A 26,641-nucleotide genomic window follows, 5' to 3' on the forward strand; every position below is an offset into this window, starting at 1 on the left:
TAAGAGCCAAAGGTTGGAGAGGATTGGTATGAAACTATTTTCTGGATTTAACAGGGCTGCTGCACATGAAAATTCATAGTAGCTATAGTATAAGATAAAGCCAATCAAAATTCCAGTATGGATGGAAGAGGGGCACATACAGACCCACTCCAAGGAGAGGGATTACTGGCAGCTGTCGGTTGCTGAGCAAGGGACAGTTAATTTTCTTTAGGGGTGTGGATGATCTAGCAGATGGCTATACACCACTTGTACCAATTAGACTCAGTGGATTAAAGGAAGGTCATGAAATTAGGGGGGGAGAGATAGTCGGTGGGTTTGAGGAATTGGAAAATGAGGCAGGGATGGAGCTGACCAAAATATATTGTATTCATACATGAAAATCTCAAAATAAATATATATATATATTTTTTTTCCCTTCCGAGAGAGGGTTTCTGTGTAGCTTTTGTGCCTTTACTGGAACTCACTCTGGAGCCCAGGATGGCCTTGAACTCATAGAGATCTGCCTGGTTCTGCCTCCTGAGTGCTGGGATTAAAGGCGTGCGCCGCCGCCACCTCCACCTGGCTCAAAGTATAAATTTTTAAAACAAATAAAAATAGGTACTTACACAAGAAATTCTAAATGGTGCAAATGTTATAGGATCTTCTCCATACAAAGGCCAATAGCGCTCACACTTTTTCTGTTGTCCAAAAAAGATAAATTGAAAATAAGTCAGTAACTGTATGATATTTCTTAAGCTTTTATAAATGCTTTGTGTTTAGGGTTAAGAAGAAAGAGCATTGCTTGGTATAAGAAGCATTTTGCCACTGCTAATTATACTATTCTATTGGCTTTGTGCTAACTAAGAGTGATTTTCACCACCTATACAATGAGGTCATTAATGAAATTAAAAAGAGAATTTCTAAACTTTAGCAGTATTTAAGAAAGACACTAGGTGAGCTGGGTGGTGGTGGCACATGCCTTTAATCCTAGCACTTGGGAGACAGAGGTAGATGGATCTCTGTGAGTTCTAGGCCATCCTGGTCTACAGAGTGATTTTCAGGACAGCCAGGGTTACACAGAGAAACCATGTCTTGAAAAACAAAACAAAACACTAGATGAACAAAATTTAAATTTCCAACTATAATCAAATAATAGTAAAGAACATAAACATTTACATAGAAAATTTGATTAGTCTTCAATTTTTAGATTTTATTATATTTATTTTCTGTCCCAACATTACTTAATACTAGTAAACAAAATTATTTCCAAGGAATAAAATAAATTAGTTAAAATATGGCTTCTCCATTATTTATGACATATATACAATAAAGATTTACCTTGCTTCTATAGCACATCTCTTAATGAAAAATTTAATAGCCATTTTTTAGAACTTTAATATAAAGAACTTCAAATAAAGACAACACAATGTATTCCTGAAGTCTGATGTGGGTGTCACATCTAGAGGTCAAATGCATTTAATTAAGTACTATTCTTTGTAACTAGATTTCCATCTTTCACTTTCAGGACTGATGCTGTAGGACATCCCATGGTATGAAATAAAGCATCACTCTACACAACATCAGCTACAAATGAAAGCAATGGGAAGCTCAGTGACAAGTGTCTGCTAGTGTGTGTGCTAAGGTCTGGGTCAAATCTGAGCATCACCAAAAAATAAACCAAGCAAACATTTTCTTTTCTGAACTTTGAAAGTAGTATAAACAAAAGCTGGGAGTGATGGTGCACACCTTTAGTCCCAGCACTTGGGAAACAGAGGCAGGAGATCTCCAAGTTTGAGGTCAGCCTGGTCTACAAAAGCAAGTTTCAGTACAGTCAGGGCTACACAGAAAAACCCTGTCTTGAAAAACTTAATTAAACAAACAAACAAACAAACCAACAAACAAAACAGAGAGAGAGAGAGAGAGAGAGAGAGAGAGAGAGAGAGAGAGAGAGAGAGAGAGAGAGAGAATGAGAATAGTATAAACAAGTGGCGGGGGGGGGGTGTTCAATGAGTACAGTACTTCCTATGCAAACATGAGAACCTGTGTGAAGTAAGGTATAATGATATCCATCTGTCACCCCAGCACTGTGGGGAGGAGACAGAATTCTGGATGCTTAATGGCCAGCCAGTCTAGCTGAAATGAGCTCCAGGTTTAGTGAGAGACCTGATCTCACACAAGGAGAGGGAGGGAGCAAGGGAAAGACAAATACAGACTGGATGTGGACCTCGGTTTTTCACACTCACATACACATCTGACTGTACCTGTACACATGTACATGTATGTATGTAAAGACTCATGGACACATACACACATATAGGGAGAGACTAGTTTTTGCAGAGACTAATCAGAACATTCATGCCTTTTTTTTTTTTTTTTTTTTTTTTTTGAGACAAGGTCTTATATCGATTTGACTGGCCTTGAACTCATTATGTAAACCAACCTGGCCTCAAATTTGTGGCATGCTTCCCGCCTCTGCCTCTCAAGTGTTGGCATTACAGGTGTATGACACCATATGCAGCTTAAGCTGTCATTATCAGAATTGCTTTGATATGCTTATTCGTTCAATTTTGCTAATATTTCAAAAATTACTTTCTAGAAAATGAATTGTTTGAGTTAAGTACCATGAAACATTTGAAAATTGCAAATAACAATATACAATTATTTTTAAAAAATGTTCTTCTGAAATACAGAAAGATGTCTGTGCTTTAGAGGCCATTCATTTTGTTCCATGTATTGTATAAAATAGCAGAGCATATAACAGAAGTGTACACCCTCCTTTAACTACTTGGGATCAGATTACTGTGAAGTAATAAATAATTAGGAACTTCTAGCCCCAAAAATATAGTGTGTTAAGCCATATACATACCCTTCCCATCTCAAATTCTCGACAGGCCATTACGATGATCTAAAAAGGAGTTGGGGTAGGAAATAAAGAATGTATCAGTTAAAAACAGTTTTACTTTTTAAAACAAAAATTATCTTCACCCTGAGCAAGAGTATACTTGGTCTCTATTCAAAAGCAGCTTTAATGTTAACAGCGTTGTACGGAGGTTGAGAAGCCATCCAGTTGCTAAGAGGCTGCTCATCCAGGCCCTGGTTTCAGTGCCCAGAGCCCACATGGTGGCTTGCAACTGTCTGTCCAGATGGTCCGATGCCCTCGTCTGACTCTGCAGGCGACTGCACACACATAACACAAACATACATGCAGGCAGACACACTTAAACGTAAACAAAATCTCAAGAACAAGTACAGGATAATGAGACGATCTTCTAAACAAGAACTATCCACACAGCAGTAAGTAAGTGATGCCATTTAAAATGACTTACTTCGTTTGGATTAAACTGTGAATGTCACTTATTTCTTACTTTTGAATTAAACAAAAGGACTGCTGGGGTATTATTTACCTAACTTAGTATTACTCTTCACCAAATATTACAGTACATTTAAATGTAACCTTTCTAAAGGTTGAACATATTAAAATTAACAAGCCTCTAAATGTAAGGTTATACTCTAAATGTAAATTATACTATCTGCTTCTTCATTTTATAATAGTATTAAAATATAAAAGTTGAAAGATTTCATAGTAAAATTATACATTAAAGCCATTAAACTTTTATTTTAACTATCACTGTACTTTTTTATTCCTCTATTTGTAATGTATCATCTTATTTGTAATCATCTTATTTGTAAATGTATTTCAATGCCTCAGTATGCAGCAGGCACCAGTATACTCTCCCCTAGATACCTCAGCATGCACATTATCTAGATCTCAACAATATGTTTAATACAGTATTTCCCTTGAAAATATGTAACAATGAAATACACAAATCTTAAGTGACCATTCTCCAAATTCTGACAAATGTGTACATCTGTGAAATCCAAACTCCTACCCAGATATACATCCCTATTACCTACAAATTTTATTCCTGCTTTATATTTCATTTGAGCCGAGCTGTGGTGGCGCACCCTTTAATCCTAGCACTTGGGAGGCAGAGCCAGAGGGATCTCTGTGAGTTGAAGGCCAGTCTGGTCTACAGAGTGAGATCCAGGACAGGCACGAAAACTACACAGAAAAAACAACAAAAAAAAAAACATTTGAAAGTGAAATTGACAGCAAACACTAAGTACTGCTGTTATCCCATCCTCCTTTTATTGATCTCTCGATCTCTCAAAGGGATAATGGAGGATGCCAATGTGTTAGAATCATTGTGATAGATTCATGAGAGGAATAAGACTCATTGTGACTGGGTTTCCACATCCACACAACAAATGTTGATACACAGTCCAACAGATGGGCTCTTTGTAGTATCCAACAATCACATATTTCCTTACTTTCAAGCTAATGGCATACTATTTCCCTTTATTTAAAAAAGCCAAAGGAACTAAAATGCCAATAGCTTAGATATGTTTCCAATTGAATGAGCTAGGGTGGGGAGACAGGTTCCTTAAATTCTTTTATACTTCACTTAACGATTTATAGTTAATATATTTACATCTATTTTCCTAGGAAAAGGGACCCAAAAGAGTCTACTTCTAGAAAAGGTTAAAAGACATGGTTGTCATGGATGGAGGAGAAGCACACTGAGTTCCCACTCCTAGCTGAGGAGATGCTGACAATTGATGGCTGTTAGGGAGGGGGAAAACATTTTCTTCCTTTTTTTTTTTTAATTAATTTTTAAAAAAAATTTCATGTCTAAAAAAAAAATTCATGTCTATGGACGGGTCTTTTGCCTGCATGTAGGTCTGTGCACTGTGTGCATGTCTAGTGCCCACAGGAGTCACAAGAAGGCATTAGACCCCCCTGGAACTGGAGTTATAGGTGGTTGTGAGCCACCATGTGGGTCCTGGAATTCAAAACTAGGTCCTCCAGAAGAACAGCCAGTGTCCTTAACTGCTGAGTCACCTCTCCAGCTCCAAGTCAATTTTCTTTGGTCATGCGTAGGCTCATCAGGTTTCAGTGGATGGCTCCATATTGATGTGTTTATGAGTAGCACTAAGTGAGCAAGACATTGGAAGGGTGATAAAAGAGGGACACTCAACAAGAGCTGGAGATGGGGATTAGACAGTAAATATGACGGAAATGCATTGAATGCACATATGAATTTCTCAGATTAAATTAAACATAATTATATTTATTATTTTTTAAAAACATGCATATATTATTAATCATTTTGTTGGTCTATGGAAACATTAATCTTTTTTTAATGACTTTAAAGTTTTTCAGTAGCTATATCATTAGTTATTGACTTAGGACAAGATTTAAATTGTAGTCACACTTTTCTTTTAAATGTACATTGGGGTTTTGCCTATATATATATGTATGTATATATCTGTGTGAGGATGCCAGATCCCTTGGACCTGGAGTTACAGAGAATTGTCAGCTGCCATGTGGGTGCTGGGAATCAAACCTGGGTCCCCTGGAAGATTAGCTAGTGCTCTTAACTGCTGAACCATCTCTTCAGCTCTGCATACTTTTCTTAAAATATTTGAACCTGTTTATGAGAATTTAATGAACCTTCTTCAAAATTAGTTTTTGTCTTTTCCAGAAATGTCATTACACTTAAACCATTAATTATACCTAAAAAGTTGTTGTACTTCTTACTCAGTAAGATACCTAATGTTAATACATATCAGCGATCTCAAGAGCGACAGGAAGGCACTCACCACAACATTGTACTCCCATATCATCCTCCAGAAGTCTATGACTGTATTCGCTAAAGGCCCTTGGGTTGCCACATATGCTTTTGGCCCATAGACGCCCTGAAAGGGTGAAGGTAAAAAAGGTCAACTTCACATTTACTATGATTATCAAGTATATTTCATAACTCAATTCATTAAGGTTTCAAGTTTTATTAGTAATGCTTTCATCTAAAGCCATTTCTTTTCAAAGTGCATAAAAAACATGGCAAAATGTACCCAATTCACTTCAGTTTTTGCTAATCAATATACTACTTTGTATTTACTGGATGTATTATACACAATCAGTAATGAATCACTTTGTACTAAGAACTAAAAACAAAATCTTGGGCATGGTGGTGCACGCCTTTAATCCCAGCACTCAGAAGCATGCAGATCTCTGTGATCTGTGAATTTGAGGCTAGTGTGGTCTGTATAATGAGTTCCCTGGCTATCCTGGAACTCAATATGCAGAAGGACTCTGTCTCAGAAAATAACAAAAAGTACATAGTCAAAAAAGTTAATTATAGCAGAAATACAAAAGCACAATTTAATTCTAAGAACAATACTAAAACTAGTTACCAGTTCCTTCCATGGCTGCCTTAAGAGTCCATTCACAGCCTACTACAGGGCTTTGAAATAAGCTAAGAACAGATCAAACCAGATAGCCAACTAAGCAAATGAACTGGCATACACCTGAGTCACTGTCCTAAGTACAGTTAAAAACTAGAACTCTTAACACACACATATATATAAAAGAATCTACATATTGACAGTATCTGAAATATAATACCTATTTTTGTTTAATCCATAAATTCTGTGTTTTACTGTAATAACTAAGTTTATTTTGTTAAAGGATTCTTTTTCTGAAACCGTATTTGTTCAGCATTACAAAGACAATTATTAATTTTACCACTCTTACTATCTAACATTTATTATCAACAAAATACCTATTAAAATATTTATGACTGCCAATACAAAAATCATTGAAAAGCTTTAGCAGTTGTATAACTAGATCCAAAAGCATAAAATAACCTATGAGAAATTTAAGCCTTTATTTAAACTCAGTCACACAGGACGTTGCATCTCTTTTTTGGTAACAGTATAAACACATGACAGGCAGGGAATAGTAGAACAAGGTACGTATTAAACTGAAGGGGACTCTAAGGCAAGACAAGAAATCTCAAGTTCCAAGCCAGCCTAGGCTACATAAAGAAACTGTGTCTCAAAGCAAGCAACTAGCTTATCACTTCAATACTTTTGATTCGAGACTGACTACAGTTACCTAACAAAATGACTATCACTTTATTATTCCATTTTTTAAAATATTTATTTATTTATTACATATACAATGTTCTGCTTGCATGTACGCCCGCAGGCCAGAAAAGGGCACCAGATCTTATTACAGAAGGTTGGGAGTCACCATGTGGTTGCTGAGAATTGAACTCAGGACCTCTGGAAGAATAGCCAGTGCTCTTAACCACTAAGCCATCTCTCTAGCCCCTATTATTTGATTTTTATCTACTTATTTATCTATGTATTTATTTATCTTGAGAGAGTCTCATTCTTTAGCTTAGGCTGGCTTTGACTTCAGTGCAATCCTCTGGCCTCGGCCTCCTGAATGTTGGAATTACAGGTATATGTCACCACATGTGGCTGAGTTATCATCACAGACAGTAACAATTACCAAAGATTTTTAAAATTTCGGTGTATCTTATAAATTTAAATCAGTAGTACCTAGTAATTTTGGCATTAATTTATCCTAAGAAACTGTTCAAAAAAACAGTATTTATTGTAATTTCATTACCAAGAAAAATTGGAAACTACCATATGGTTCAACAACATATAGGTTCACCTAAGCTCAAGGAACCATTTACAGTAGTATTTATAAGCTTTCAATGTAAAAACAGCACACAGAAAACTGTCTCTGCCATCACCCCACCCCCACCCCGACACATAGTTTCATCTGTATATGGCTTAGGCGGCTAGAAAGAAAGCACGTAAGATGTACAAGGCAATGGTTTTATTATTTATTTTCTTATTAGTACATGCTGGGCAGTTAACACCGTCAATAAAATCTGTATATAGGAAGGCATTAAGTGTAGCAAGGAAAAGTCCCTTCATTTTAATACGTACCTTAATAAAATTTGCATTGATATAGTCCGAATCTTGAGATGGAGTCTTCAAAGTCAACTTAACTCGGCTGTGGTCAACTACAAGACAAAAGATTATTATAACTTAGGTCCAGGTGGCATCGAAGCATTTCCTTTTTCTGGCTTTTTGTGGCAGAGTTTCACAATGTAGCTCACAAAGGCACTGAACTGCTTTCAGCCACCAAGTATTGGGATTACAAATGTATCACCACATTTGCTTTAAAAAAAATAGAAAGTGAAGTTTAGGTGCCAAGAAGGTAATTTTTACATTATTTAACAAAAAGTAAACCTTTAAGAAAAGCAACACAAAATGTAAAAATTATCTCTGGAACTTTAAAAATAAAAAACATTAGGCATTGACCCAAATTAAATAGTGTTAAGTCTCAGTAGTTTTGTTTTTTAATTTAAATTTTGTCTTTAATCCCAGCACTTCACAAATAAAGGCAGGTGGATATCTGAGTTCCAGGCAACCTGCTCTACAAAGTTCCATCACATAGAGGGTTACATAGAGACTCTGTCTTAAAAGAAAATAATACAAAACACAATAAAACTCTATGAGTTTGGGTGTTTTGCCTGCATGTAAGTCTGTGTACATATGTGCAGTGCTCACACAAGTTAGGAACTACAGTTACAGAAGACAGTGGTATGATTTGCCATGTGGGTGCTGGGGAACTGGACCCAGTCTTCTGGAAGAGCAACCAGTGCTTTTAACTGCTGAGCCATATTCCCAGCTCAAACCTCAGAACCTTTTAATTACTATTACTCAAGAATAGTTCTTATTAAGAAATCTACCTTTTCATATTTCACAAAAAAATATGAAAATACGGTTAACTATGACTAACAAATTAAAATACTAAAGTATGACAGGATTGGACAAAAAAATTAGAGATGTAAGGAAAAGAATACAATCTTTCTTTTACCTTACAATACCAGGACTCATTTTATTTTCATTTGCATTGAGTTATGTAAATCCTTATTCGTGTATGTATGTAATATATATAATTAATAATTATGTGTGGGGGTGGGGTTTCAAGACAGGGTTTCTCTGTGTAACAGCCTTGTCTGTCTGTCCTGGAACTTGCTTTGTAGACCAGGCTGGCCTTGAACTCAGAGATCCACCTGCCTCTGCCACTCGGAACTAAAGGTGTGCGCCGCCACGCCCAGCCAGTATTATTTATTTTGATAGGAGGGAACAGGAGATACTGAGGGGCATGCGTGTCCCATGGAGTTTATCAGAGAACAAACTGTAGCAGTTGGTTCTCGCCTTCCATCATGTGGACTCTGGAAAATGAACTTAGGTCATCAACTTGGTAGCAAGTACTATAACTCATAGAGCTATCTTATCAGCCTTTATGTTGACTTAAAAGAATTTAAGACTGGGCATAATGGCTTATGCCTTTAATCCCAACATTTGGGGAGGCAGAGGCAGGAGAATCTCTGTGAGTTTGATTGAGGTCAGCCTGGTCTACATAACAAGATCCAGGCCAGCCAAGGATACATACTCTCTTTCAAAATAACAAAAACCCAAAACCTCATTAACCAAAAAAAATTACAATAAACATTTAGAAATGACTTTAAATTTAAACAAAGATTGCAAAAATAGTGTCAAGTTACAACTACTTGCTTCTGAACTTCTTCTAATAGTAACAACTGTTTTGGAGAGTGGGAGTATTTGAATGGCTTTGAACTCATGATTCTTTGTACTCAGCCTCCTAAGTGCTGGGATTACAGGAATATGCCCCCATGCCTGGCTTAATACTAATATTTTATATAATCATAGCTTATCAAAGCCAGAAAATTTAGTTATAAAATTATTAAATAACAATTTTTAGCCATTTTAACCATTTTTCATTTTTCAAGATTACATAGAGATTTATGTTTTTTCCTATGTCTCTTCCAATTATAAGTTTCTCTGATTTTTACCTATGACTGGGAGGAAATTATATGTTTTGGAGAATACCACAGGACTGAGGGTTGGAGAGATGGCTCAGTAGTTAAAAGCAATTGCTCTTTACAAGATCTCAGTGTGATTCCCAAGGTCCCTATCAGATGGCTTACAACCACCTTTAACTCCAGCTTCAGGGGACCTGATGAACTCTGGCCTTCCTCTGTAACCTGCATGCATGTGGTGCACGTAAACTCACACAGGTACAAAGTGTGTACATGTTCACACAAATACATAAAAAAAATCATAGTGTTATCTCTAACACATTTTCCAGGGACTGTCATTTATTTCATTCACATTACTTGGCCTCCTCTTTTTTTTTTTTTGAGAAAGGGTTTCTCTGTGTAGCTTTGGTGCCTGTACTGGAACTCACTCTGTAGCCCAGGCTGGCCTCAAACTCACAGAGATCCGCCTGCCTCTGCCACCTGAGTGCTGGGATTAAAAGCGTGTGCCACCATCGCCTGGCGGTCTTCTCTTTTTTAATGTGATTTTGGAAAGAAAATAGATGTACCAAAAATGCTGCTTTTGATACATGAGGCTAGAATAACCATATAAAGCTTCCTCTTAATATTCACAAGTAATAAGGGGTCTCAGTTAATAACTGTTATCCATATGGAATACCACTCTCCTGTCAAAGTGCCACAAAGAAAGAGTACAACAGTTGGTTGCAAAATGATAGTTAGAATCATTAGCCTACATGTAGGCTGTCTACGTGCAGGCGGGGCTTACTTTCTCACTCTTAAGATGAAAAAGTTTAAGTATATACAAAGTGGAATAACACAATCTTCCTATTTAATATCAGAATATGTGGAATATCCCCAATTCACCAACTCCAAAGGCTCTATTTTAGCCCTCACAAACCAGAAAACATAGGTAAATAACCTCTTATTCTATTAGAACATAGAAAAATTTCAGTTCTAGGAATAGTTTCTAGTATCCAGGACATATACACAACTCTTGCTGTACACTGTGGCCCAACACCTGTAATCCCAGGACTTGGGAGGCTAAGGCAAGGGGATCAAAAGTTTGGGCCAACCTGGACCACACACTATAAGCTCTCTACCTTAAAACCAAGCAACAGACAGAATTCTTTTAACACAGTGAGATTAAAATAAAGTTTTGTTTAAACAATTTGAAGACTTTAAACCAAAGAAGATATACAAAGAACTGGCCAACAGCACATGAAAAGCTAGAAATATATCAAGAACCACTAGAAAAACTATAATCAAAAAGCCTGGGCCCAAGGAAATGTCTTACTGGTTACAGCAGTTGAGTGTGGTGGCCCACCCACAATTCCAGCCTCTAAAGGCAGAGACAGGGCTCCTGAGCAATCCAGACAGGGAGACTAGTCTGGATTTGTAAGCAAGTAAGTGCAATGGTTCACACCTGTAGCTCTAGCTGCTCAGGAGGCTGAGGCAGAAGAGTACTTGAAGGCAGCAGCTTAATAACAAACTGACACAGTCTCAAACAAGCAAACCCCAAGTGTTAGTAGGAATGTGGGAAACTGGACCTCATACCACTGTTGGGAATATAGTGACTATGGAATACAGTTTATCTCATGTTCTTAAAAAGTTAAACATAAGCTAGGTGCTGTGTGGTACATGCCTATAACACCAGCATTACCTCATGCCTCAAGGCTGAGGCAGTGGGATGAAGAATTTAGAGGCCAGCCTGGGCTATACAGTAACTTGCTGCCTCATAAAACAAAAAAGGTTAAATATAAACTTCTGTAGTTCTACAATTATATTTCTACATAGGCACCTAAGAAACAATAAAATTCTATTTATACAAAAAGCCTTGTTCAGAAATATTTTAAGTGACATTACTTACAATATACATCAAATGCAGAGTGGATAAGCAAAATGTAATATAGTCAGAGAATTAAATATTCTTCAATATTGAAAAGAAATTAACTACTAACATTATAATAACACAAATATAACTAAAAATGTGCTAAGTTAATAAAGTCAGGCACAACAGTTCACATATTATCTGATGTTTACGTCAAACTTCTAAAAAACCAAATCTAGAATCAGAAAGGAAACTGACAATTGCCTGGGGCTAAAGAATATAGAACTTTTGGAAGTAATGAAATGTCCTAAAACTGGATTGGGCTGGTTACTGTATGACATAAATTACTTTAAAAATTAATTATATACTTTGTGTTTCTACAAACAATGAACATGTTCAACATTCAAAGGAAATTGACAAATTATTTTCTAACAAATATGTAAGTACAATTGCTTCTAATATAACATGCCAAACCTAAACAGGTAGAAATAGACTAGAACTCTTCTGGTGAAACCTCCAGTAATTTAAGGAAGAACAGGTCCCTGAAGTCGAGAGCCGGCCCTCTAAGGAAGGCAGGCTCCTCCCCTTCGGCCTGGACAAGCCTCCGCTGCGGGGCAGCTGCGCCCGTGCACTGCGGGCTGTGCAGCACCAGAGTCTGCTCACGGGAGGCTGGCAGCAGCACAACCACCACCACGCCTCCTGCCCAATATCCTCCAGTGCCACAACCATCCTCTTTCTGAACTTCAAGGCTTTGGATACAAACTATCTTTCATTGTGAGCACGGTGTTAAGTTACTTAACTCCTCCAGACTCAGTTTTCCCACCTGCAAATGTGATTATGAGGGGAAAAACCTACTTATCACAGAAACCAGCAACCAATTTACTAGCATACCATCACTAACCTTCATCTCTCCACTGTCGCCCCAGCTTTCTCAATGTCCCTTTCTACATGATCCCTACTAGCACTAACCACAAGACAGCGCTTGGGTGAACTGGTGTTCACTAACACCTACGCTAGAGCACGGGGGATTTCTGCAGGTTTGTTTGCTGCATCATCAGCACCATAGGTTATGCTCACAACTTTTTGTAAAATGAATGTGAAAACAGAAACCTGGACCCAGTGAATATTTATTTCTCTAGACTACAGAGAAATCAGTGGACAGTACTGAAAGGTCATGTGAAGACCTTTATGTTATGTTTAATAAAGTATCCAGAAATCCATGTCAACTCCCATTCCAAGGTGGATGAATGCTATGGTCTGACTGATTGCACTCCCCTCAAATTCATATGCTGAAACCTAAATCCCAATGCAATGATATCAACGAGAAGAGCCTTTAGGAAGCAAGAAGGGCAAGTTCTGATGAATGCAATGACTGCCACTGTGAAAGAGGCCCAAGAAAACGTGTTTGCTCCTTGTTCTACATGAAGACTCAGTGAGAAGGTACCAACTATGAACCAAGGAATGTGAGCCCTCATCACATACCAATGCTTCTGGTGCCGTGATCTTGGACTTCTCTCAATGCACTTTTGATTATAAGCCACCAAGTTTATGGCATTTTTCTAATGACAGCCTGAACAGATTAGAGCAAAAGCCTTGAGTGGTTACTGTGCTAGATTAGCAGATGTCTGATCTATCTAGCACTCAAAACAGTCCTTAGAAGTATCATCACTCTAACTCCAATTTACAGATGAAAAAAGCTAGACACAGTGAACACTGGGTCTTATAGCTACAAATGGATGATGTCCAGATTTGAACTTCCAGAGTGGTTAACTCATCACTGTTATTCTGTGCTATTCCTTGTTAATTTTAGTAATACTGTCTAATCACACAATCCATACATGAGAATGATGTAGAACAGTTAACAGAAGTAGAAAGATTAAATTTAGGCAAAGAAACCAGTGAGGAGCGTTGGAGAGAGGACTCAGTAAAGTGCTCGCTGTGCAAGCATCGGACCTGAGTTCAGTCCCCACCATACACATAACAAGCCAGACATGAGTGGTACTTGGAATACCAGCACTAGAAAGGTGACCGTGGGTAGATCCCTGAGGCCTGCCGGCCAGGTAATCTAGCCTAATTGGAAAGCCCTGGCCACAGAGAGGCCACAGATCAAAATCTCAAAGAAAGGAAAACAAAACCAGAAGTGGCTCCTGACCACTCAACAGGAGGCTGACTTCAGGCCAGTCCTCCATACAGATACAGATAAGCATACACACAAGGAATCGTTGAGGAACCAGAAGACAAGAGAAGGAGGAAATGATCCAAAAGAGGGCGATCATGGAAGAAGAAAATTTCAGAAAATGCCAATGGCATACAAACACTTAATAGGAAAGAAAAAACACTGAAAAAAGACCACCGGATCTATTGAGGTTACTTACTAGGTCACTAAGAACATCAGGATATTTCAGAGAGAAGCTTTAATAATGACACTTAAGGAAATGGTGCTATGGAATGTAGATAGTTCAAGACACTTGAAGGGAAACACTATGGCAGCTTTAAGAAAAAACATGTCTAAGGCAAAATTTTCCTTTATAAAATGTGGGCTCTCAGTTAAGCATGTGTTTAAAGTAAATTATCTAGAAAACAATATTAGCATATAACTATAATAAATATATAATGTCTTCAACTTTAAACATGCTTAGATACATAGACTGCTGAGGACAGCAGACACAGGTTTCTGAGACATCTTATGGCCCACTTTTTCACCCATAGTTAATCAATTAAGGTTCATCTGTGATTAGCTAACAGATAAATCAGTGTTTTAGCATTTAAGAAACTATCCCAATTGTCTACATTACTTTGCAAAAACAAACAAACAAACAAACAACAAACTGCTACAAGAAGGAAGGGCTTCTACGAAGCAGTTCCGAACTACTCTGTAGTGGACCTGGGAAGGACTGACACTGCCTCCTTAGCTATTCAATTCAGAACAAAGCTAGTGGGTCACAAGAGCTACACAGCATTTCTATTTACTCTATCAAGGGCATTTCAAACTTACATGGCAGTATGTCCTTATATCTGTTCTTTTTAACATTCTCTTCTTTTTCTCCAGTGGCTGTGGGGTAAATCTTTTCTGTTCTATATTTGGTAGACAATCTTCTTAATCGCTTAAAATACAAGAAAATAAAATTCAAGTTTAGAGAAACATTGATATTTTCAAAATGTTAGTGATTTACAAAGAGCTCTTCAATGAATTCTGTTGACCCAATTCCTCACAACTAATTCTCCTAGTTCTCTAAGCTGTTAATTTCCCTATCCCTTAAAAATTAACCCTAATAATAATTTCTTTTTAGAATAAGTACAAATGTAAGATTAATGTTTATTTCAAATTAACAGCAAAGGGAACAACTAGAAGAATTTTATTTAAAGATATTAATAAAGCTGAGAATTCTGTGTTTAATAGAGGGTCTTGTTATGCAAGTTTTTTTTTGTTTTGTTTTGTTTTTTGTTTTTTGTCTTTCTGGTTTTTCAAGACAGGGTTTCTCTGTGTAGCTTTTGGAGGCGTTCCTGGAACTTACTCTGTAGACCAGGTTGGCCTTGAACTCACAGAGATCCACCTGCCTCTTCTGGGATTAAAGGCGTGTACCACCACCCGGTTTGTTATGCAAGTTTTAAAATCATAACTCAAGGAATTATGTACAGGTTTCTTCTCTCAATAACTCTGGAGCACCCTTGATGTGCCAGGCTCTTTCCAAGGCATACGCTAATAACTGCTTGTAAAACACGGCAAAACAACGTTCTTTCATACTGGATTGGAAATGTTCAACAAAGACTAATTCTGCTTATTCACTGCATTACAGAAGTGGTTTGTGGGCTAGTGACAAATTCTTACCACATATGGCAGTAGGGATGTTCTTTGGGCTGGAATATTTCTGCTTGTCAGTAATACACTTCCTGCTTTCAGAAGAACTGAAAGTTGGCATTGTGAATTGTTTAGATTCTACTCAATTACACTTCTAAAAATTAATTTCAAAGATTACTTTCTTGATGGATTAAAGACATATCGAAAGCACTTCGATTTTAGTACTCAAATTATTAAATACAAACTTATTTTTGTAGCCCATGATACTGATACTCAAGCAATTAATAATTTTCATGACTGTATTTTTTTAAAAAATTAGAGAATTTTAACACAAGAATTTGTCATATTGTTATGATATTACTTTAAATAATTTTACACACAGGCACTTACATAAGAAATGGTTATTTTTGTTTTACTCAGGGGGGAAAAAAGACTAAATTTTAGAGACAAACACAGGACTACACATTTTTTTCTTTTAAGAAAAATCATGCCATATACTGGCACAATGCCTAAGTAAAATTTCACATGCTTATTGTGGCTTTTCCTGTAGTGATAAAAATCTCAATACATATATATATACACATATAAACCATACAGGCTTCCTTATGCCTGTAACCCCAGCACTCATGGGACCAGGACCCTGGGCTACACTGGAGCCAGACGTCAATATGACAGGGTCCAAAAAGAACATTACCAAACAAGGAGGCAGAGCTGGCAGCTACAAATCCATGTATCTTAAATTTCTATACATGTGCCTCAAGAAAACACTGGCACACATATGAACTAATGTATGCACAAAGCTCTTTATTGCAGTATCTTCATAATAGCGGAAGTTCACAAACAATAAAAAACAGCCTATTAATAGGACTGGATACATTTGTTTCATACAATTAAATATGACTAAGAGGCAAGGAAGGAAGCTCTGTCTTGAATATAGTAATAGTCACCATATCAAAAATTCTCATTAAATGTAAAAAGAAAACACAAGAGTGTTCTACTATTAACATTAAAGGAATTTAAAACATGTCTGCTTGTACATATGCATAAAACATCTCTCCAAGAAATCAAGTACCAAAGGTTGCAATTGTGGGAAGGGAAATGAGAACTCTGAGAAATGGACAGGAAGGAGAGTACTGTCTTTTCCACACTTTCATGTTATATGAATATATTGTCTACCCAAAAAATTAAATGTAAAATAAGGTAATGGAAAAGGCAAAAAGATTGCTTATAGATTTCATCAGTTCCTGTTAATAATCACATCTTGCATATCTATTTTTTCTGCTCAAAGATCTGATATCTGAAAAGATATATTTTAAGATATTTACTGTACCTTAAAATAAAGTATCATGTGACACACTGAACTTAAAGAATGTCAATTTAGGCTGGGCAGTGGTGGCGCACGCCTTTAATCCCAGCACTCGGGAGGCAGAGGCAGGTGGATCTCTGAGTTCAAGGCCAGCCTGGGCTACCAAGTGAGTTCCAGGAGAGGCGCAAAGCTACACAGAGAAACCCTGTCTCGAAAAACCAAAAAAAAAAAAAAAAAAAAAAAAAAAGAATGTCAATTTAAACAGCCAAAGAAGCACTGACAAAAAAAGAAGTGTACTTTACATCACTATTACAGAAATAAGAGTTAACTACAAAGAAAGAAACAGGGCCAAACTGAAGTATAAGATGCTATCATACTTCTAGAATACCTACTGCTCACACCAAGCACTTTCCTTGTAGGACAATTACTGAAAAATGTATTTACAAAGTTTTTATGTGAAAGTTGATAATTATTAGAGAATGTTTTTGTGTCATAAATAAGTACTTAAGTTTGAATTTTTATTTACCCAATGTTCTTAAAGCCTGACATATCATGGAATGCATTATATATTCAACTTTAAAATAAAGAATGTTTTATGAAAATAAGACAAAAAAAAAACCTACCTAGAGTCTACATAAATGGTATATTCAGCCTGATCTGGTCACTGCATATTTTATGTGTGTGTATGGACACACACAGATACATATACATATATATGCATTAAAATGTCACACTGTACCAGATATATGTACAATTATGTGTAAATTAAAAGTCACATATAATATATAGTATCTTAAAAATCATCATACACTTTAGAGATCTGCAACATGAAACAGAATAAAACTTTGCTTTTCACTTTGAAAAAGGTCAACATCCAGAAGTCTATCAAGCTGCATTAAAAAGACATTTAAGTAGACTTTATTCCTATCAAAAATGTAGTCAGCCATACAATTAGCTGCATTAATTAAAATTCTGGTATAATTTTGGATAATCACATTTAATTCACTGTTACAACCTTTATAAAACAGATAAGACCTCCAGACTCAGCAAAGAGTCTGGCACATAAAATGGCTCAATAATCATTAATTACTATTAGCCAATTAAAAACTCTTTTAAATTACCTGTACTTCAGATTTGTTTCTTTGAAACCTTTCCTAGACAGAGTCTCAAAGAGAAATATATTGTGGGCCAATCTGTCCCCTTGGAACTGTTGTACAGTGTAAAGCAGTGTGGAAGGTTGGACTGCCGAGGGCCCCAGACGGTCCACAGGTCTGGAGTAAATTAACCAGAACACTTTCATTTTTAGTCAGTTGGCAGGTGCTGCTGCTGATGTCTGACCAGGACTTTGAAGGAGCATTGACTAATTAGCTTGGTAAAACAGAAGTTTTTCAATTATTAGGTTTCTTTGTATTTTATATATAGGTTTGCAGTATCAAATAATTCCAAGAAAGATGCTTAGGGACTTTTCATAGGAAATCAGGGAAGGAATTAGTAAGGAAGGAAAAAAATATAGTTAAAAAGTCTGGGGAGGGTGGAAGGAAGAAGACCACAGCTGAGTAACAAATGAAAGGAAGAAGCACGGGCTGTAACAAAAGGGCTTACCAGGATTTAATACAAGGATTAAATGTTCTGAAAACGACACAGGAAAACTACTTCTCACAACTGACTGGATGTGGTAGATGGGGGGAAACTGGCAGCAGTACAGTTTCTGAATGCAAAATCACCAAGAATTAATCCAAATCAAACACACAAACCTGAGGTTCTGGCCCTGCTCACCTGTGTGTGAGGCACTGGCTGACTTGACTACAGCCTTTTCCCTTAACATGCAATGTGCACCCCCGTGCATGCCCTCATGCTACGCCACAGTTACTGCCTGAACACCCAACTCAGATTTCAGAGGACCATACGAAATGAACTGTATAACTGTTTGTTTGTTTGTTTGTTTGTTTGTTTTATTGTACACACAGTTTTTCAGCTCCTATAAAACCATAATGGCTTAATGAAAGAAAACAGACTTTAAAAATGTAACTATCAAATTAGCCTATCTCAGCCGGGCGGTGGTGGCGCACGCCTTTAATCCCAGCACTCGGGAGGCAGACGCAGGCGGATCTCTGTGAGTTCGAGGCCAGCCTGGTCTCCAAAGCGAGTTCCAGGAAAGGCGCAAAGCTACACAGAGAAACCCTGTCTCGAAAAACCAAAAAAAAAAAAAAAAAATTAGCCTATCTCTGGACTGTACTGGCTTAGGATGTCTGATTAAAATCAAACTAGTATAATTTAGTTGGTAAAGTATTGCTGCATTAGCATGGGATCTCAGTTACATCCAGAACCCATGTTATAAAGCTGGACTCAGCAGCTTTTTAAAAGCATATCTACCTTATTAGCATTTACATCTCTCTAATCTTAAACCCTTAATTAGTGTGGATTTCAACGCTAGGCACTCTACCTCTAAGCTACATCCTTAGCCCTACTCATCTTGAATAAATAATACAATCATGTGCATGCTAGAGAATTGTTTTTAAGAATTATGATTTATTATCAGTAATGTTTGATCAGTATATCTATTGTATGTATCTATATACCTGGGGTTCCAAGTAAAAAAAAAGTTTAAAACACCAGACTTATTTAACCCTGTACAAACATGGCAAAACTTTACATCAGCAGGTGAAACTGGCAAAAACCACCATGTTTTTTCATTTGAAGCTGACAGTCAGGACTGATTAACGAAGGATATACGAGATAAATAAAGGAGAATTTCAGGGTCTCTTAGGTAAAACAAAACAAAAAACCAAAATCCATTGTGTGCTTTACTCCAGCTGACTTCTGTTTCGTGTATTCCATTTGTCTTTGCTTCTCAGTATGCCAGAATAGAAGTCATCTTAAAACATTCTCCCGAGACTAGTACTGTAACACACTCTACTATCTACTTCCTCATCTCTGTCTCAGCTCTTTATGTGTACCTCTAATCAATGACACATCCCAATATACAAACACATCATCCTTGATAGAACTAGAACTCCCTAAAGATACAGGCCAGAGCTTCACATTTTATTAACAACAGCTCCTATCACCAAAATCCATGACAGACATTCACCTCTGAAGTGCTGGGACATCAGGTATATACTACCACTCCTAGCTAGAAACACAAACTTTAATCTAAGTTTATTCTTTACTTACCACGAAGATATTTTATAGAAATAAAAGTAGAATATCATTTAAATCAGAGGCCAATAAAATTATGCCACATAGGACCAGTGAGATGGCTCAGCAGAATAAAGGTGCTTGCCACCAAGTCTGATGAACTGAGTTTGAACCCCAGGACTCACATAGTGGAAGAACTAAGCTCCTGAAAGTTGTCCACTGAGCTCCACATGAACACTGTGGTGCACGCACACACCCCAAATAATAAACAAATGTAATAAAATCCTGCCATATGCTGCCAGGTGTGATGGCATATGTCTTTAATCTCAGCACTAGGGAGGCAGAAGCAAGCGGATCTCTTGAGTTTGAGGTCAGCCTGGACTACAAAGTGAGTTCTCGGACAGCCAGGGCTACACAGAGAAACTCTTGGGGAAAAAAAAATGCCATATGCATTAGTTTTATTGAACAAATTTAACTAAGAAAGAAGAATTTATTTTACACAGTAAATTGGACAAAGGTGTGTGTGTGGAGGGGGGGGGCCTCCAATTCACAGGGCAGGCTCACTTCTATTTTTTTTTTTTAAAGATTTATTTATTTATTATGTACATAGAAGAGGGTGCCAGATCTCATTACAGATGGTTGTGAGCCACCATGTGGGTGCTGGGAATTGAACTCAGGACCTCTGGAAGAGCAGTCGGTACTCTTAACCTCTGAGCCATCTCTCCAGCCCCAGGCTCACTTCTATTACCAGCACCTTCCTTTTCTTTATCTAATGCCTCTCCACCCATTAAACTCATACAGCCAATGTCCACTAATTAAGTTAATTCCAATTCCAAGGATTGTTTTTCTCCCTGTCCCCACAGTAAAACATCTCAGAAACCCCAAACTCCAGGCATTAAAACTATGGCTCCTAATCTGGGTGTAATGGTGCACAGCTAGAATTATCCCAGTGTTTGGGACACAGAGGATCCAAGATTCAAGGCAATGCTGAAAGTTGTAGCACATGTCTTTAATCCCAGCTCTTAGAGGAGGCAGAAACAGGCAGATCTCTGAGAGTTCCAGGAAGGCCAGGACTACATACTGGAACCCTGTCTCAAAATAATAATAATAAAAAAAATAAAGAATTCAAGGCAAGCTTTGGCTACATAATGAGTCTGAAGTCACCCCAGGCTGGGACCCTGTCTCCAACAACACACTCAAACGTGGCTCCTAGTAATATCTCACTTCATTGATGGTATATCTTCAAGAAAACAGGCACGAATTTTCATAGGGGACTAAAGCAACCCATCATTAATAAAATTAAGAACACTAATACCCACTGTTATACATTAACTGACAATAACATCAATTCTCTTTACCTCTAACTAAAAAAACCCCAAAAAACCAAAACTCAAGCCCTAAATTTATAGCAGGCATTTCTTACTGCCAAAATAAACATCACACAGGCCAATTATCACATCTGCAATTTAAACAGCCTAAATATATTCACCACTATATGGAAAATAATTATTTTTGCAGACTAGAGTGCCACAAAGCTGTGGTCAACAGACCAAAAGTTTTAAAGAAAAAAACCTACATTTCCTGGTAAACTACTAACCTTCTGAAAAAAAATTTTTTTCTGTTATATCTCTACTGAAATTACTTTTAAGAGGTTGTTAGTAATCTCAAGAGGCACCAAAGCTCAATACTGAGGTCAAAAATTTGGGAAAAAAAAAAAGTTAAAGATTCAGATTCAATCATCACCATCATGATGACTGATTTCATATCATTTTTCCTGTTTTAGGACTTCTAAAGCCAGGGAGGCTTTCAATGCCATCACTCCTGACAATGACTATAGTCATTGTCTGATAGATGTAATCTTTTATATCCCACAGTGCTATGGTGTCTTCTATACATTCAGTAAAGCAGAGCATATCTTTCCGACATTAATAGGCATTGATAATTACATTCAGAACACCACAGTTAATGAACTGGCATCCTTCTAATCACATCTATAACACACTCAAGTGAGCTACATAATATAGCCTGTACAACTGGAGAGAGTAAAATTTAAAATTGTTGTTTAATCATACTGATTTGAAACTGATTAAAAAAAATAAAGTGGAGTAGTTTGCCTTAACTTGTTCTCCCATCCACGTACTAGCCAGGCCTGAATCTACTTAGCATCAGAGACCTGAGGAAATGAAGTACACTCAGGGAGTTGACCACAGTCATCTTGTCTTAAATAACATACCTGAACAAAGGGTTTTTGTTTTTCAAGACAGTGTTTTCCTGTGTAACAGCGCTGGCTGTCCTGGAACTTGCTCTATAGACCAGGCTGGCCTCGAACTCACAGAGATCCACCTGCCTCTGCCTCCCGAGTGCTGGGATTAAAAGTGTGTGCCACCATGCCAGGCTCTGAAGAAAGTTTTTTAATTCACTTATTACCCACAATCTCATCAGGCAAAGCTTTTATTTCAACTTCGGCTTCTTAAAAAAAATTATTTGTGCCTAGGGGCAGGATGAGGGGTGAGACAACATATACCACCACACCTGGCATCAAACTCCTCATCCTTTCCAGCTGGGGACACAGCTCAGTGGTAGAGCACTTATCTAACACATGCATGAGGCCCAAGGTTCAATTCCCAGCAGCGTACAAATGAAACCTCATCCTGTTTCCTCTGGCCTGCTAATCAGCCTACTTCCGATTCATCTCCTAATCTTTCCACCTCATGTGCCTTCCGCTTCTCAAACATGCTCATCTGTTCCCTCCTGAAGAATGTTCTTCCCCAGTTTGTCAAGGACTCTAGATGTCCATCAAAATCTGCTCTTTCCAGGGTTGTAGCTCTGTAGTCATGTGTCAAACAAAGAGGTCAGACAGTACTTACATATAAAAAAAACCTTGCCAAAGAATCCAGGGATATCCAAAATATAATCACACTCAGAGCTATGGCCAGAAGATATGAAATGAAAGCAGCATAAAGAAAGGTGTGTGAAACAAAGCCCAGGAGAAGAAAGCCAGGAAGTACAAGTTTCCTACAGCTCTCTCTCAGTGATGTCAAAAGGACCCATGAATTACTGAATCAGTTGTGACAACCTGTGTTGTGAAGCAATCAGTTATGACAAGCTGTGTAAAGAGTTGTTTACCAAACAAACTCACTAGAGCGGTGGTGCCCAGGGCTCACCACCTAGCCACACGGCACTCTTGGAACAACATAGCCCAACTATCTAAACTCCTGCATGGAAGGCAGGTGTTCACCATAAACAACACTGCTTGAACAGTCGAGACACAATGAAGCACTCTTAACAAGGGAACCCTTCTAAAAGCCCAAGTTCCCAGATATCAGCTGGGGCCCACTATACAAAGCACATGTTCCTAAGAAGAGCAACCCCAGGCCCACTAACTAACTCTTTTCTCCACCAAGTATAAAGGGAAAAAGCCAAATCTCTCGCTCTCCTTGAAAGTCGGCCTCATCTTATATATGTGTCAGCAGGGTAAATTACCTTACTAAAAGATACTTAAGGTTTCACAAAAATCTAAGTGACCTACCAGGACATACCATTTTACATACATATCCATGAACTACAGAAAGACTCAAGAATTTGACATGTGTCAGACAGCATTGTATTACAAGTGCCCAACTGCTCTCCCAAATAGGCATCACCATTTTACTTTCCTATGAACAGACCTAGAAAAACCACTTTTTCTATACTGCTATTGTTTCTAATTTTTTCAGTTATAAATTTTTGGATTTTGCCACATCAGTTAGGCCCTCCAAAGAAAATTAATGATCACCAATTTACATTTCTCTGATTACTGCAAAGGCTGATAGTTTGCTCTCCCATGTTCAATAATTACTTACCTTCTTTTCTTAATTATCATGCCATATACCTATATTTCTATTTTCCTAATGCTGTGACCCTTCAATACAGTTCTTCATGTTGTGGTGACCCACAACCACAAAATTATTTCATTGATACTTCGTAACTGTAATTTTGCTGTTATAAATAATAATGTAAATATCTGGTATGCAGATCTCTAATATGATGCCTGTAGAAGGGTCATGTTGAGACTTTACCTACAGAAGGCCAAATATAAGAATTATTTGTGATTCCAGAAACCAGAATAAAATAACATCTTGAAAAAAAGAGATAATTTCCTACTAAGCTGCAGAAGTTAGTCCTGAAGTCATATCCACAGCCCAGATGGGCCTTGACCTTGGTATTCTCCTCCCCTAACCTCCGAAACATCTGGGAGTACAGGCTAGACTAAAACTGCTGTTTCACTTACTCTTAATCTAACAGGTAAAAATTCACACGCACGCACAAAAATGACATATGCTATGTGTATATTGTGTATGGTTATGCCCAAATGAAATAGTATTAGCAGTGAAGAAGGAGTAAGAGAGGAGTAAGTTCTTAGTCATGAAAAGTGCCCCTTTCCAGGCTCATCTGTTAACACTTGAGTCTCAGATGGTGTTAGTAGTGCTGTTTGGGGGTGACGGGACTTCAGGGTGTGCAGCCTTGATGGAGACAGTGTGTCGTGGAGGACAGGCTTTGAGTTCACCTTCTGCCTCCCATGTATTCAGGGGGTGGAAACTCTAGCTTCCTGATCCTGCTGCCATGCCCTCCCGCCATTACAGACATCTAACCTTTTGGAACTAGATCCAAAGTAAGTTTTCCCTTCAACTGCTCATTCATGGTATTCTATCACAGGTGTCGAGTGGGAGTGGAGCACACACAAAGCAAAACAATACAACAACAACAACATCCAAAATAAACTAATACAAGTCTTACCTTATTTAAAAATATGAAAACTGAGTTAGATTAGCTGAAAATGTACATTATAACTTATAGGTCAATCACTTTAAAAGGTGAAAAGAATACAAATGACAGAAAAGAGAAAATATTAATAATATAATGTGCTCAGTGAAAAGCCAAAAAGGTAGAAAGAGTAGAAGATTAAAAAGAGAACAATGAAAACATAAAACACAACAAATGTAGCAGACATTGCTGTAAATTATCAACCATTTGAATGTCAATATATAAGTGCATCAATTACAACAGATTATGAGAATAGATAAGAAACAAGACAATTATATATTGACTACAGAAATTAATTTTATAAGGCATATACAGATTAAAAGTGAATGGATGATCAGATTATGTGTAGTGACACATACATATAATCTCTGCATTCAGAAGACATAGGCAGGAAAAGAGAGTTCCAGGCTAGTCTGGGCTATATAGAGAGAACCTGAATCAAAAAGGGGGTAAGATACAAAAGATCTATCATTCTAAGATGAATCAAGAAAATGGCCATACTTATTTTGGATAGAGTGGATTTTACAGCAAGTTATATGATGGAGACTAAAGGGGTTATCACAAAACAAGAAAGGAGTCCATTCTCCAAGAAGACACAACAGTCTATGTACACATCTAACACTAATTCATCACAGCACATGGCAGAACTGACAGAAATGGAAGGAGAAGCACTGGAATCCACTTACTAGCTGGAGGCTTCACCTATGTATCAGAAACAGGCAGATGCTGGAGGCAGAAAATCAGTAAGGACATAACTGAACTCAACAGCACCATCAATCCACCAGACAGAATGGGCACCTATAAATTATTTCACGAGCATCTACAGAATACATGTTCCCCTCAAGTGCAAAGGAACCCTGACCAAGACAGACCAGGTAATGGGGTATAAATATGGGCCACAATAATATAAAACTTTACAAATTTAGAAAAAAAATATAGTGTTTATTATAAAGAGAAATGGGATCTAACTAGAAATCAGTAGCAGCACTACTTGGAGATTAAACAACACATTTCTAAATAATACATGTGGGCTAGAGATGTGGCCCAGTGCTACCACTCAGTACCAGTTCTTGCCTAGGAGGCACAAGGTCTTGGATTCAATCACTGCCACTACACTAAGCAAATAAATAATAGATGGGTTAAATAAGAAACCTCAAGAGAAACTTATTTCAAAATGGCCAGGTGTGGTAGCATATGCCTGTAATCCTAGCACATAGGAGGCCAAGGCTGATTTTCAGTTATAAACTGAACTAGCTCCCTTTCCATAGAACATCATTTTTATAGCCTAGCTTGGTTAACTGTTAGACATCCTCCTTCCCTTTTTCTTTTCTAGTGCTAGAGACCAAATCCAGGGCTTCACATATGTAGGCAACCATTCCAACAAAGAGCTAATAAACCCATACCCCAGACATTTTCTTCAAAATGAACAATTAAAAGCCTATCACTTCAAAGGAAAAGAAAAGACATAAATAGAGCCTTCAAGCAATAATTCAGAATGTTACACGTACACACTCACACTCCTGAATTCACCACAAGCTTAACAGCTTTCAATGTTTAAATACTTTCCAGTGAGGTGGTAATATTAGCACATACGATTACTTGATATTATAAATAAAATGTATCAACATTTGGAAGTTGGCAGTGAACTCAATGAACTAGTATTTTCCCAATAACAAACGTGTAACAAGTCAAAATTCGGCACAGATCAAAACAAATCCATTCTGAAAATAAACTAAGAGTAAAGGTGATCCCCAAGATAGCCCTCTGTAGTGGGCAGCAGATAAGTCCTATTTTGAAATGAACACACTGGAATAAACAGAAAGTAACATCTGCTTTCTTTTTCTTTCTTTTGAGACAGGGTCCCATCATATAGCTTTGGCTGGTCTGGAACTTGCTATGTAGACCAGGCTAGTCTCAAACTCAGAGATCTGCCTGCCTCTGCCTCCCAAGTGCTAGGATTAAGGGCGTGCACCACCACATCCACCTCTCTTTAACACACTAGGAAGATTAAATACTATGCACTACATTAAACTCCTGGGAAATGGTAGGGA

At 37.5% G+C, this 26,641-nt stretch overlaps 1 protein-coding gene across 3 annotated transcripts in view; it reads right to left on the minus strand.

The window, feature by feature from the left end:
* Positions 1-26,641, minus strand: part of Ptpn12 (protein tyrosine phosphatase non-receptor type 12) — a 73,843-nt gene that overhangs the window by 35,965 nt on the left and 11,237 nt on the right. The window contains exons 2-7 of one of the 3 annotated variants that reach the window (XM_076566337.1): positions 15,374-15,435; positions 14,540-14,648; positions 7,792-7,868; positions 5,644-5,739; positions 2,846-2,884; positions 606-677 (exon numbers count right to left, since the gene is read on the minus strand). In XM_076566337.1, the coding sequence (XP_076422452.1) occupies positions 606-677; positions 2,846-2,884; positions 5,644-5,667 (135 nt within the window). In that variant the 5' untranslated portion in view covers positions 5,668-5,739; positions 7,792-7,868; positions 14,540-14,648; positions 15,374-15,435. The remainder of the gene's footprint in view (positions 1-605; positions 678-2,845; positions 2,885-5,643; positions 5,740-7,791; positions 7,869-14,539; positions 14,649-15,373; positions 15,436-26,641) is intronic. The other 2 variants (XM_016009315.3, XM_076566338.1) reach the window with 2 other exon arrangements.

Source organism: Peromyscus maniculatus, chromosome 3, assembly GCF_049852395.1.
Source record: "Peromyscus maniculatus bairdii isolate BWxNUB_F1_BW_parent chromosome 3, HU_Pman_BW_mat_3.1, whole genome shotgun sequence".
In the NCBI taxonomy this organism is placed as follows: Eukaryota; Metazoa; Chordata; class Mammalia; order Rodentia; family Cricetidae; genus Peromyscus; species Peromyscus maniculatus.